General features: G+C 35.2%; 2 protein-coding genes across 3 annotated transcripts in view; both read left to right on the top strand.

Annotated features, from left to right (window-relative positions):
• Positions 1–12211, top strand: part of Dok (docking protein homolog) — a 38443-nt gene extending 26232 nt beyond the window's left edge. The window contains exon 2 of the mRNA XM_014243207.3: positions 9427–12211. Coding sequence (XP_014098682.2) covers positions 9427–11205 — 1779 coding nt within the window. The 3' untranslated portion in view covers positions 11206–12211. The remainder of the gene's footprint in view (positions 1–9426) is intronic.
• Positions 12212–12665: 454 nt separating this feature from the next.
• LOC118680364 (uncharacterized) overlaps positions 12666–15228 on the top strand; it is a 66281-nt gene continuing 63718 nt past the window's right edge. For both annotated transcript variants that reach the window (XR_011396741.1, XM_070110664.1), the window contains exon 1: positions 12666–13065. The gene's annotated coding sequence lies outside the window, so the exon portion shown is untranslated. The remainder of the gene's footprint in view (positions 13066–15228) is intronic.

Raw genomic sequence — 15228 nt, forward strand, 5'->3', positions numbered from 1 at the left:
TTCATTGTTTTACATTTTTTCCTAGCGATATTGAACTGCGTCAAGTATCTCCGTTCACATATATATTTGGCAGAATTTCAATCTGGCCGTCCCAGTCGTTCCAATTGCGAAACGTCAAAACCTACCCGATCCAGTCAACTGTCACAGTCGGGTGGGTGAACTCACCATTTCCAATGACAGGAAAGTTGGGCATCTCATTATCTCTGGTAGCACATTACAGAACACCACATGATTTCAATGATTTCTTGAACACTATTGTAGTACAGAATTCCATTTGATTTGGAAAAAAGTTTAAAATATATATATCAGATCGCCTGAACGAAATCTGCCTTTTTTGACAAAGAGATGTAAATAAAAGGAATATGGTATAAGAACTCTTTCGTGAAGAGGTATTTGTTATGGAAAACATTAAAAAAAAACTCAAAAGTTTCTAAAATATTTTCTAAACAAAACTTTATTGCATATTTATTGCTTTTCCTTACCACCTCTGAGCGCGTTGCCGATTTTTTTTGAGTGTTCGATTCTCCAGACACTCCGCCGCGTTACGCCATATTATTATTAACAAAAAAAGATGATTTCTTAATTTTATTAAGGTAGGTACCTACCATCACTAATATATGAGGAGTAAGGTCAGCCGGATGTTTCAAAATCCTGAATATCAGTTTTATAGGGGTTAGGGAAAGTAAAGGAAGTATTGATTCGGTTCAATCCATATTTGGCCTACAAGTATAATATTATCAGGGAAAGACTTTCGAAATTCAATAACGTATTTCACAGATTGACCAACACTTTCGCGCAATACGAACTGGGGTTCACATATTCGGTAGCTGGGAAATTGAACAGTTGTAGCCCAATTTCGACAATTTTAGGTCATAAGGGCTCACAACTCAAAGGCACTTTTTGTGCACAGTTTTATCCGAGTACGTTGAATGGTACTTTATTTATATACTGGAAAGTGAACGAATCAGAGGGAATTTGTGATTGTGTTATATCGGAGGTGGTTGTGCTTTTGTCCGATGTAGCCCATTTTTGCACTGTAATGTAGAAAGGATAATATTACCTGTCGAATTTGATTGAAATCGGTCGAGTAGGTCGGGAGATATTGGTTTTGACTTAAATGTGGGCGGTGCCACGCCCATTGCCTTATTTAAAATTGGCTAAAGCCCTCTTGTATCATCTTGGGTGTATAATTTAATGTCTCTGACACATTAAGTTATTAATTTATTGCGCTTTTTAGTAGTTTTTACCAAAACAGTTATATGGGGAGAGGACGGGGTAATAATCCTAAGCTCGTAAGCTTCTATGCCCCCATTAATTTTCGCTGACGGAAGTAAACTATAGTAATAATATTAAGTGAGTCTATGACCTACAAAATAAGTAGGTAAGCGCTTATATATGAATTAATAGTTCTAAGGACTACGTCGTCCTCTCGGTTTTAATATATCATATTTATATTTTTCAACAATTTTGGATAATAGATCTCTCAATTTAGTACAATATTCCCTAATATTTTGGTTATTTGGAATACCTTCTGATAAAGGAAATGGTATGATGCCTTACTACGTCCAGTGCTGCTCCCTGTATTTTTATTAATTATTATTCTTTGGGACACATACGTCCACCGCCACCTTGATAGCAGCTACTTTTGCCTGAAAAACACTACAGTAGTCCGGTAGCCTAAAGCTAAAATTGACGGAGAGCTTTTTATAGAAAACTTCCTCTCCAGCATTCTCTCCTAACTTCTGCGAGCAGAGACAAAGTGGGCTCTGCGGCGCAGTGATACAATTTTGAAGGAATATAATATTTCGGCGTGTCCTTGTTCGGACCCCTTCATATACCCAACTTCCTTGAGCAGCATACACCTGCCGGCAATGTCCTCGGGAGCTATGTTTAAATTGGCATTAAGTGCTTTTGTTGGTGAAGTCCAATAGCCGCTTGTTGTTGTTGTAACGGTTATCTAGTCCCCGGTTGGGTGGTATGTTTCAGTTTGGTTGTCGTCGAGATCATCTAACGGGAGGCCCAGGAAACGAGCTGTTTCGACGAGGTCGGACCATAGGGAAATAGGTGTTAGATGAGTGGGGTTCGTTGGGCATGAAAAGAAGTAATTAGTGTCATGCGGAGACTCTTTACATGCAGAACATATATTGGGTATGACGGGGTCGATTCGGAATAAGTAGGAGTTTAACTTGCTACAGTATCCAGAACGAAGTTGTGCAAGGGTCACTCTAGATTCACGTAGCAACTCGAGCTCTACGTCTGCAATGGGTGGTGGTTTGACTCCTAGTACGCCATTTACTGAGAGCGAGTTGGTGAAGGGTTTAATGGCTCCACTGTGAATTGAGGTCAGTGCATGTCTAAGGTTCGTCTGGTCGAAGATCGTGGAGCGCGTTAAAGTCGCCTAGCGCCAAACGGTTTTCACCACGAAGTAGCGCACGTATGTTCGGGTGATATCCTGTTGGGCAACATGTAATTGGGGGGTGTATATATTAAATATCTCGAGCTCGACATCGTCTGACCGGACAGCTATACCCTGACATTCAAGGGTAGTGCCTCTCGCCTCATTCAGATTTTCACGTCTTCAACATATAAGAATATGGAGGCTAAATATTGGACAAACTCAATCCGAAAAATACCATAAAAACAGTCAAAACCGGAAGATGTGGTGTTAGTATGGGAGTGTCTGTCCAGTGCTGGTGTCGGAAACCTTGTTATAATCGATGAAATAAGGATCTAAGAGATTAAGCTTAATTTATTGAAAAATAATTTGTTGCGTGTGGAAAAAATGGGGATAAAGGAAGATTTCTACCTCCAACAGGACAACGATCCTAAACATACTTCACATATTGTCAAAATGTGGCTGATACATAAAGTACCTCACGTTTTGGAAACACCTCCACTAAGTCCTGATGTTGACGCAATTAAACATTTATGGAAATACTTAAAAGATAGAATTCGAAAACATGAAATACCATCAAAAACTCAACTGAAAAAAGTGATTATGAGAGAATGGCACAAATATCATCAGATATAAAAGAAGAAAAGTTAACCCACTTCATGCCAAAACGGTTAAAACAGGTTATTACACTTAAAGGATACCCAACGAAATATTAATTTTAAGTGCCATTGGAAATTTTATTTTCTCTATTAAAATTAAATACTTGTTCTTTAGCCGTACTAAGACATCATATTTTTAATGGACTTTGGGCATTTTTGTTGTTATTGAGAAATAAGTCATTTTGTTTTTATAAGAGAAATAAATAATTAAATAAAAAAATCCTAACAACTTATCCGGGTTATTATCGTTATTTTTTTAGTAATATTACCAAAAAGAGTGCAATCAACCAACCGTACCTTAACTTATGTTGTACACTGTTCGATTATTTTGAATGCGTGGCGGAAACAGTTCACAAAACCAAATTGTAAACACGCAAAACTATCTAAACGTCATGAGCCATGTATACATATTCAGACGAGGACTCGTTTTGAATTTGAGGAAAGATGAAGAGACCCTGCCGCTCGTTCTTGGTGGCACGCTTTGTGTTATTTTCCGTAACATCTCGCTGCTACGCATTTCGGCATTCCTTTTCATTTTGAAATTCCATTCATGGTTGCAGCAGTGCTCGGTTTCAAAGGAGTATTTACCTTATGTTTGGATATTTAAATGTTATTACTCTTTTTTGTATGTAATGTGCATATATGAATGCCTAACAAATAATGTTAATGATCGGAAAAAGAATCCTCGTCTGAACTCCGGCTATGTTTATAGATTTTACAGCTGAAATTGCTTGTTCTGGTAAGAAACTAACCCAGACTCTTTCTTTTGGTAAAGTTTACCAGAACTTAACTGACAGATGGTTGTTCACCAGATATTCGGAAAACCATTTTTCAACATGTTGCCGATAAAGTTCTCGTTAAGCGCTTAACCAGACATTAGAAAACGGCCTTAAACAAATGCGCCAAAAGCATTAAATTTCACAACCAAGATGGAAGTCAAGGAGCCTATGTTTCAGGAACTACCCGACCCACTTCAATAAAACGAAACGGTGCATAACATTAACCTCAGACTCTTATGTTACAGTGTAAAAATCGAACTACGAGCTTCCATATAACACAATTTTAAATTTCCACACTTTACTGTAGATACCATAATGACTGATTTATTAGCAAAAATATCGGTCAATCTATATTTGAATTCAGACAAAATCTTGTGCTTTTGTCAAAAATGGGTAAAATAAGGTGAATACTTCCCCTAGCCCCCATATACCTAATTTCCTAACTTCCGGTTGACTGTGAGATATCTTAGAAAAATTAAATACGGAAAATGTGCGAAATCGGTGAGCGAATTAACCCAGCTCCCATATACCACATTTTTAGATTTTCGATAGTCTAACCGACTTTATGTCAAAAATGGTGATCAGTAAGTGAATAACAAAATTGTGATAATTGTAATAAAATTGTATCTCGAGTATACTTGAATAATGCCAAAAGCTACTGCAACCAGTACAGACCTTCTCCTACCCTAATGTGCATTATTTAGTGATTTCCGACCTTTCAACTGACGTTAAACCGATAATGTTGATCATAATAGGTACATAAACTATGTTCGAACCGACATTGAAAACATGTTTCCGTAGCAAAAATTGGTTTCCGCCCTAAACTTGTGTTTTCATCCATGTAAAATCTGTCTAACGAAATTACAGTTTTCGCTGAAAACTAGTTGAATACCCACATTGCACTCATTCTAATCGGGCCTGTTCTAGTTTAATCGATATTATTGGAAGACATATTTTGCCCTCCCTAAATTGCCACCATTTATTTATTTTACATTTCGTATTGTGTTATAAAAAACATGGAAAAGAAAAAATAGAAGAAAAACGATTTCATGAAGGGAAGAGAGTAAAATTAGTAGGCTTCGCTAGCCAAGAAAAATAGTCACATCATTTAGGTAATTAAACAAACTTGGGGTAAAATAAAGTTTTCTTAATATAATATACCATATTAATATTATGGGGAAAACTTTAGTATAATGGGTATGGAGGGATAGAGGAGATCCTCTAGATCACGAATATATATATTTATTTCAATATTTAAATAGTACTTAAATTTTATTATTTTGACAATAACAAAAAGATTGGAAAATCTCAAATAACCAGTGTTACCTTATCGACATCTTTTGTAAATGAACTGAAATAAATGAAAACAGATTATAAATACAGGAATCCAAAACCTAGAAAAATAAAATATTAAGGAATTATTCCAATAAAATAAAACGTGTGTATTATTGCCTCAATCAATTTAACAAATGACTCCTCATGCTTATTTGCCATATTTTTCCGCCAAACATATTCAATAATCAAATCAGCAAAATTTTCTGGATTACTATAGTTATCCCTGGCGAAAAATCTTTTGATTACCCGCCACTTCTATCCGTTGGGTATGCGACCTGTGTTCCGCCACGAACGGATTGTCAGGATCGCTGTGGTTTACGCGACGATGCTCTTACCCGTGAGTATTGTGACAGGCGCAACATGTTTTTCAATTAGGGGTTTGAGCACCTCAGCAGACCTGACATTATCAGGACATACCTCCAACCGCAGTGACCTTCCACCCTCCTGCCTGAAATAAGAAAATTTTAAGTAATTATGTATTATTGTTTTGTTTTAATATTACCTTTGTTAAATTTCCTTTTTCCAAATTTGCTTTCATCAATCTGGACTATTTTGACAGGGCCACCAATTTTACCCAACTTCTCCTGCTGATCCACTTGGTATAATACTACAGCTTCACGGCAGTAGTTATACCAGTCGCGTATGGTAGCGCTGGATAAAATAGGTTCCCTGACAAAACTATTTTTACGCAACTCCTCATGCGACCAATGCGATGAAAAGCAAAACATTAGATAGAATATTTTATTTAAGGGTATTTTGAAATTCTCGAACCAAGTACCCTTAGACCTAGATATTGCCGAACGCATACGGCATGATCCTTTCCAGCATCTAAATGTTTCGACGATACTGTTCCCCGCTATAGACAACACCATCGGGATCTTATGCATGCTGCAAATCTTATGGGTTAGTATGAGCCCTTGCTCTTCAGCAAAGGCTATGCAGCTCTCCCGTGTTTCGAAAGTTTGGAATACTTTTCTCATGTTCCACATTAACTTCAACTAGGCCACGTAAGTACATTACTTCCGCGCATCACGCTACGGCTGGTCGATTGTTCTTCAAAATCTAAATTTTATTATTAATAAATATTTAAAAAAAATTTAGAAGTATAATAACTTACATCTTGAAATAGCACTCATTTATTTAATCAAAAATTTAATAATAATGATATGAAAAAATCTTTTTACACAATTTGCACTAAACACGTTTGAATTTTATTTGCCAAATATGAAATAAATAGCAAATGGAAAAAACGAATCGGTACTTTTCTTCAAAAGTAACAGTAATAAAATCCGTTAGAGAGCATTGATGTTAAGGATTATGCTATACCCTCTATAACAATGCTACTTTTTTGCGTAGAACTCCTTTTTGCGTTAGCGACCTTCGGCCGCGCTTCAAAAAAAATAACCCTGGTCAGTCCAACACCGGGGTTTATCAGGTGAAAGAAACTAAAATATTTATTAGTGTCCATCAACAATTATGGTTCCTGTATTTAGGGTATAATCTCTCTTTTTATTTTATTTTTCTCCGTTTCCAAAATATATTAGTATGGCAACACTGGTTATTTGATAGTTACAACCTTTTTGTTATTGTCAAAATTAATAGAATTGAAGAAATTTTTAAATTTTGGAATAAAGCTATTTTGCTTAGCGCTGTGCTTTCGACACATATTAATTACAACACGGCTTAGTGGAGGAAAGCTTTCAAAGTAAGAGATATGTGTTTTTTTTAAATTTAGTATGTTATTTATATTTGCCATGCATATGTACATTTTTAAAATGTAATACTTCAATGTCCAGTTCCACTAACTCCGAACCACTACGAATTTCGGTAGCATCGGCTGCGCCTTCTTAATTTGTTGCTGCATCTCCATTGCCATCACCGGTTTGTTTACCTTTGACCTCAACGATGATGATGTCGCCAACCGAGTCTTCATCATTGGCCATGTCGTCACCCAAGCCGTTAGAAATGTGCGAATCTGGAAATAAAAAAGGAATCATTTCCAGAGTTTAATTCTGAAAAAATTTTACAAAATAGAAAAACAACTGGAGAGGGCAAATCGAGATATATGAAACAAGGCGAAAATGGTGATAATGACAGAAAAATTAGTTGAAAACGACAATAAAAAACACAACAGATGAAAGAGTATATAAAGTGGACACAAAAGAAATAAATAACCTACTCCTTGATTTTCTAAAAAATAAAAAAACAAATTAAGAGGTTTTCTTTTGGGGTTACTACTTTATCTTTGTTTCACTATATATGAAATTTTGTAACATGTAAGTGCTGTACGTATCGTTTTTTCCATTAATTGGGTATTCAGATGCATATAAAACATGCCTGGGCTTTTTGGCGTCTAGACTCCAATTCTTCCAAGGCGCGTAACCGATTAGAGTATCGTTGTATAAAGTTGTCAATTACTTTTCCAATTAGTCAAAAGCGGTCCTTGAGATGTCCTAAAGCATTTTCAACAACTCTTTGTATTTTCGGAAGAGTGTAGTTGAATACCTTCTCACGATGAACTTGATTTACTCTAAATGGATACATATTCATTAGTTGTTTACTAAATCCAGAAGCCGAATTGCCAGTTATAAATACTGGCACATTTACGCCTGAAATTCCCCGGTCCATTTCGCTTGGTAAGGGATTCTCCATTTCTTTCTTAAGTGACGACGCCTCATAATTTTTAGAGTCATTACATCGCCCGGGACTCCCGACATTTATACATTGTATACATTATATATTTATGTATATGTATCTATATTGCGTTTCAAAACTTTACTTAGCATCAACTAATGCCATTAAAACGGTGGAATACCGCCCTATGGAATTATAATAATCCACAGTTTCTTCAGATCATGAGTGAACCTCAAAGTGGCATCCCTCTGTAAATAAATATTAGGTCATTGGCGTAAATTTAATATTTTATAACCAATTTTTCCTAAGCGTTGTGGGAATCCAAGTACTTCGAAACCCGTCATCAATTCTGTCATGCTTTCTCTAGTTATTGGCAACTTATTGAAACAGAATATTTGCCGTAATCTCCAGATTTCGTTGCAAAATTTTGCAAACCGTAGATTTTCCTACTTTGAACATAATAGCGATACTCCGGAGGATGTCGCATAATTTCTTAAATGAACTTCGGTTCATGCAAAAGAATTCTCTAGCAGATCCATTTTGTTGGCAATCGTGTTACCAAAAATGCTGCTTGCATTGCTGGAATTAAAATATTTAATTTAAAACTTTTGCAGTGGTAGGAACCTATACAAAGTTTTGTCCAACACGATTTAGTCGGCATCCCAATGTCCTTTGTTATACCTAGGATAATTAAACGTTGTTTTTTCAACTTCGCTATCTTTTTCGCAAGGGCAAGGTGCCTGCTGGTAATAGTCCTTATCTCTTCTCTTGCAAAATCGTCGCTTCGCAAATTATTTATTTGGCTTTAATAATGAAAAATTCATTGTCGGAATTCTATAAAACACGATCTTTATCAATAATTGAAAGCAAACATTAAGATTCCAAAACTGACCATTATCGTTGCCCAAAATATAAACAAACAAATAAATTTGTGAACTGTTAATGAAAACGCTGTTTGAGCTGTTTTAAGCTGAATATTAATGAAATTTTTCTCCCTTTTCCCCATCCCTTTTATCATGATTTACGATCATCTGGTTGACTTTTTCCTTAAATATCCAATTTTAAATCTAACTTCTTGTTATATTCCATTCATTCGATAAATTACTCATTTGAATATGTTTCCTTGCTTTCTAAAAAGTTTCATGTAACCCAATTAAAAATGAATTTAAAGAAATTTTTTCTAGGATTACTTAGCCGCTGTGCAGATAAAATTTCTAAACCACTCTTATTCTTTTTTTTACTTAAAACTCAAATATTTTAAACATTTTTAATGATATTGTAATAATGTATAAAACAAAGTAAGATCATATATACTCGAATCCTTTCTGTTGAACGTTATTAATTAAAGTAAAATCTGATAAATTATCACAAACAAAAAAACTTTATTTTTATTAATTTTTTTATATCAAAATTTTCCAATCAAGGGGTTAGTACTTGTAAAGGAAAAATTTACACATAGAATTTATAATTGATATTTAAGTATCCTAAATGTGAATCAAACTTCGGTATCTTGGTGTTTATACACATATAATATAATGTGTAATTCATATACATACGTATGAACAGATGTATATAATATTATTAAATGTATTTAACGGATTCTTTTATTTCCTTCCATTAACAGAAAAATTGCCATAGATATTGTCAATTATTCAATTCAAGTCGTCATGGTATTGAACGACTCGAAATTTGCGAATCTAAAGATGACAAGAACCCAAAAATAGTAACGCTCGAAAATTGCGTCAAGATAACACAAGAACCAGCTCCGGCCAATCACATACTAGTTATAAAGAAAACAGAGTCTCTGACATTAATCGCTTTATCAGAAGAAGACTTGAAAGAATGGACAAATGCATTACAAATGGTTGCTTTTCGAAATAAAAACAGTTTAAGCGTACCGCAAGCCGCGATAGAGGAAGATAATGATTTATATTGTAGCTCTTTTGGTGATGGGTTATTTGTTATCACACTTATTCCTTCAGAAACGTCGATTCGTTGTAATCTTGAATCCAAATCGTATATTCTTCATCTGACCGCAACTGAACTTCAACTAAAATGCACTGAAGATCCTAATGAAATAAGAGCTAGATGGCCATATCGATTTATTCGAAAATACGGTTACCGTGATGGTAAATTCACATTCGAAGCAGGTAGGAAATGTTGCACTGGAGAAGGAATATTTACACTTGATCATACCAATCCCCAAGAAATATTTCGTTGCATGGCCGCAAAAATGAAATCTATGAAGAAGTTAATAAATTGCGACAATCACAATAATGACATAAATGAAAACCATTGGACCGTTGCCGCAAATATGGAGGCGGGCTCTCGATGCCCCTTGACACCAAACAATCAACAGTGCATAAGTATCGAAAGCAATTCTCAAAATAGTGTTTCTTATAGAGAGTTTGCGACATCTAGTGATTCCCTTATCAGCTGCTTTACAAACTCTAATAACAATTCCATATCGACATTACCATTACTGCATCCCGTTTTAAAACAAATCCCGAGTAAGCCTCCCCGAAAAATACAATCAACAGTCCCCACTTCCGGAAGTTCTAATAAAGCACAAATGCTTGCAACAAACCTAAATTTTCAGCTAAATGCTGACAAATTGTGCAAATATCAGAATTATGAGGTAGTTTCGATAACAACATCAAGTGATCCCAATAAAACGATTGGGTCAACCCTTGTTATAAAGCCGAACTCTCCAGAGTGTATCCACAAACAAAGTCTAACATTTCTTAATAATGAAACTTTGGGAGCTGAACGAGACTATGAAAGCATAGAAACTGTAACTGATGCTTGGAAAACTCTTGGGATAGATGAAGTACAGCATAAGGAACGTGTTTTGACCAAACATTGCGATGAGGATTTTAAAGAACCAAGTTGGCAGCGTTCTGTCAACACTTGTAATCGCTCATTAAAGGATACATTTTTACCGTCTAAAGTGTCAAGAGTAATAGATATTGATATCGGAGAAGGGGGAGGAGGGAGTGGCAATTCAAGTACTTCAAGGTGTATTGATGATTCGTATGATCGTCTAGATTTTATGTCACCTGATAACAAAACATCCAGCGGTTATAACACAATTATATCTGTCATTTCGCCTATTCGTAAACGCTGTGATTCCCCCTCTCTGAGTGATTATGAATTCATAGGCAATCCGGAAATTGACTTATCCAAGAAAAACGATACAGACAAAACTGGAAGTATCCGACCTTTTAATCCCAATGTACCATTATGTCCAACTTCGATAGCATTAAAATGTAACATAGTTGGAGCAAATTATTTCGAACCGTCCGTAAGTCAACAAGTGTATCAGAGTGCAAACATATCACCTACACACGAAAATTATAGTGGCATAAACTATACGATAGTTAGTAAGCCTAAAAGAGTTTGATACTGAATTTTTATACAAAAATCCCCTTTCAAAAACTGTGATTGTCGTATCTGAATTAGAAATATCTTATTCGATCGATTTGCAAAATCTGTAAATCCATACTTATGTATTTGCGCCATATGAATATATCTACAATATTTAGATGTCTTATAAGAAATTAATAACAGTATAAAAAAATTTAAATGAAATGTTTTCATTTTAGTTTGAAAAAATATATTGTTTCTTTTAAATTAATGTAAGATATATATTTAACAAAACTTACACCGTCGAACAAGTAGTCTTCGCATCAATATTTTCTAGGACAGGTACATAACATTTAACGATTTCTCCGAAGTTTCAAAGAGTCAAATTCACTAAAAAATTGGTGGAAAAATTATACATATAATTTGATTAAGCAGATTTTTAATCATCACTATAATAGAAGTACAACAGTCATGTATTGGCATACCCAACCCAGAATATTTTTGGCGCACATAACTCAGGAATAAAGAAATGAAACAAATGGAGATACTAATATAGTAAATAATCGTTATTTTTTACGATACGTTCTAAATCGATATGGTCGAACCAAAATAGAAGAACGTAGAAGATAAGTTGGCTTGAGTGGGCTGATGTGGTTAGTGTCAGGTCGCGCTTTTAATATGCGATAAGAGGTTTTGCGACATCAAAAATTTCATTTAAAGAAAAATAATTTGTAAAGTCCTTTTTGAGATTATGGCTAACTTCGAAATGATACTACTGCAAGAACTGATGCAGTTTGTCTCTACTCTCAGTTGATGTCACGTTCCAATGATTTATAATGGTGGCAGAATAAACAGAGACGAACTTATAGACTTATTTTATAGCCCAAAATTAAACTTTCCTAACATAGGTTTGATTCACTAGTTAATATGCAACGAAGCTTAATAACAGTACTTTGTGTTTATTGTACATTCTGTCAATTTTTTCTAGACTATTTTGTTTCAGTTAAAGCTGATAAAAATAATAAAACTACTAATAAAATTAATTACCTCGGTTGTTGTTCACTGCGCACTAACTGCGGAAACTAATCATCGGAATCTTCAGACAGAGGAGTATTGGTGGTAGGAACACTCAGAAACACTCACGCTTATATGTGACCTGCGTATTGTGGTAACATCCACTTTTAGAAATTTCTCACAGCAGAAATCTCATTCGAGAAAATATACGCATTATTTAAAGGAACATAATTTATCTTTCTTTTCGTGTTCTCCAATTTAGCGACATTTTATGCTTTTTTTCGGTTCAACAGCGTATCGCGTATTATATTATTATTATTATTATGGCTCGTTATAACATCGGCCAATTCTTGGCATGTACACCAGTAATACAAAAAAAAAACCACTGCAAGTGTTTTCCCCACGTATCGAGCACACGGCTATGCAGAGAAACTTTTTAAACATTTTGCTTTACATTTCATTTATTTCACTTGCGTAATTAGCTCTTGTGATTCGTGTTTTCTTTTAAATAAAACAAAATCATGCCATGCTTTTATTATTACTTCGTTGGCTGATCCAAAAAGTCTATTCGTAAAATAGCAGCACAAATACATTTTAACGAAAGTCTAGTGTGACGTTTTATGGAAAAACTGAGAGGATGAAAGGTTCAGGAAAATAGGGAACACTTAAATAGCCGAAGTTCGAAATGCCGACCCATCAAAATACCTACAAAATTTAAATATACAGATAAATCGAAATACCAACAAATCAAAATACAGACAACTCGAATTGCCGACATATCAAAATATGTGTAATACACGATAAAATATTTTTGAAAATTATTTGCAAAATCAAGCTATCAAGCCGTAGATAGGTTTTTTGAGGGTTAATATCTTCACAAAAGGTAAGTAAAGTTGTAGTTAACAAAAAAAAAAAAGAAAGTAGTTCGACGCGAAATACATCTGAACGCCTCAGCGTTGAATCGACCAGAGTTATATTTTTCAAGCGCGGCGAAGGCCACCAATGCAAAAAATAGTTCGACCCGAAAGAACTCTGAACACCCCGGTGTTGGGTCGACCAGGGATATTAAAGTGCGGCCGAAGGTCGCCAATGCAGAAAGTGGTTCTACGCGAAAAAAAATTGAGTACATCCCTTTGTTAGCTCGACCAGGGTTATGTTTTTGAAGCACGGCCGAAGACAGCCAATGCAAAAAATGAGTTCTATGCAATAAAACTGAGTACACCCCGGTATTGAACCGACCAGGGTTATTTTTTTGAAGCTCGGTATTTCGACGCGGAAGAACTCTGAACACCCCGATATTTTAAAATTTTTCTGTCTTTATTTTGAATTGTCAGCATTTTGATTTGTCGGTATTGTGATTCTCGGAATTTTATATATCGAGGTTTGGTTGTCGCCATTATGTTATACACCCAGAAAAACAGATGCACTAGCTTAAGAGAAGACCGTTCTATCTTAAAAACAAGTTTACAAGGTCGATTTAAAAACGCAGCTGTATTGCAGCAATCCTTTAGTAATGATATTTCAACTCGGAACAGTTCAAAATCGGTTAAGTTGGGCTAAAAATAAACTAAAGTGGCCATCTGTAATGTTTCCTGACGAGTCGAAGTTCAACCTTATTAGACCTAATGGTTGTCAAACAGTTCGTCGTAGACTTGGTAGACGATTCGCAGAAAATTGTATTCTTTCTACTGTGAAACATTCTCCCATCCGGCTCGCATGTGACGCCAGTAGGTTGTGACTTGTCATTATAAAAACAACCGTCTTGTAGTCTTTTCGAGACTGTGTGAGTAAAAAGCCTGCATGTTTTTCTTCGGAGCTCTAACATATAATCTTAGCGATCCTGCTTATTAAGCCATTCCATCTCGCACTACTATTTTTAGTGACTTCCATATTTCCTGTTCGGGTTCGGTAGCCAGACGGATGACACTTTTGGCACCCTCATCATCTATTTTGTTTCACGAAATTCCTTTTTGACCTGAAACCCAGAATATATGCAGCCGCTTACTGGCAGCCACTACATTTATTGCCTCCCTGCTTCTAACGACATTCTTTGACGCAATACGGTGTATTTTCTTTATGTTGCTTTTTGCATTGTTGGCCATCTCAGCCGCTTTCCTGACCGCAAATACTTCCGCCTAAAAAATATAGCAGTATTCAAAAAGCTTGAAGAGTTGCCTGATATTCAGCTCTGAGTAATAGATACCGGCTCCCACTCCATTAGCCATTTTTGATCCGTCTGTTTAAATGTTCCGTTGGCAAGTCGCATGCTCCTGCGACATCCGTCCTATTTTAGTGTTACGTTAAACCTTCTCTCCCAAATGAAGCGTGTGGGTATGTCATGCTTATTTTGCTGAGCCTGAAGGTGCTTGTGGAGAAGTCACCTAGCTCCGCCAATTTTGCAGCTGCAATGTTGATTGGTGGTAGGTTGAGTAACCTTTTTGTGGTTCTAACCGTTAGAGTGGTTCTTAGCACTGCCGCTATGCAGAAAGCAGCGAGTTGCTGTACGATTTATATTTTGAATTTTTATTTGTTGAAATTTAAATTTAGATAGTGTGAATATAAGCATTTCAATAAAACTATTTTTTTTATTTTAAAATCATTTCAATATTCATCAAAGCGTATAGATAAGTGACTGCCAAAGAAATTTTTAGTAATTTATTAAAATTAAACAATATTCTTTGGAGAGTCTTATTGCATGATATTTTTAAAAAACGTGTAGTCATTATTTACTGAGGTTAACACAAGTATATATACGGTTATGTTATGTTCGATATGCTTAACGTCAATATGATGATTTGTTTAATTTTCATCAAATTTATAACCAAAATTATCAAAACTAATCTTTGTCTTACATAAAAAAAGTTGTTAAATAAAACAAAGAAAGGAAGAGCCGAGTTTGGATGGTGTCAAAAATTAAATACCCTTTACACCTGTACAAGTATAATAAGTTTTACATTAGTACCCGTTTCGCCAAAGAGTAGTGGATTATAACTGTCATTATGCGTTTGTTGTATACAGAAACACGATTGTTATTTAGGGAATGCCA

This window comes from Bactrocera oleae, chromosome 5, assembly GCF_042242935.1.
Source record: "Bactrocera oleae isolate idBacOlea1 chromosome 5, idBacOlea1, whole genome shotgun sequence".
In the NCBI taxonomy this organism is placed as follows: Eukaryota; Metazoa; Arthropoda; class Insecta; order Diptera; family Tephritidae; genus Bactrocera; species Bactrocera oleae.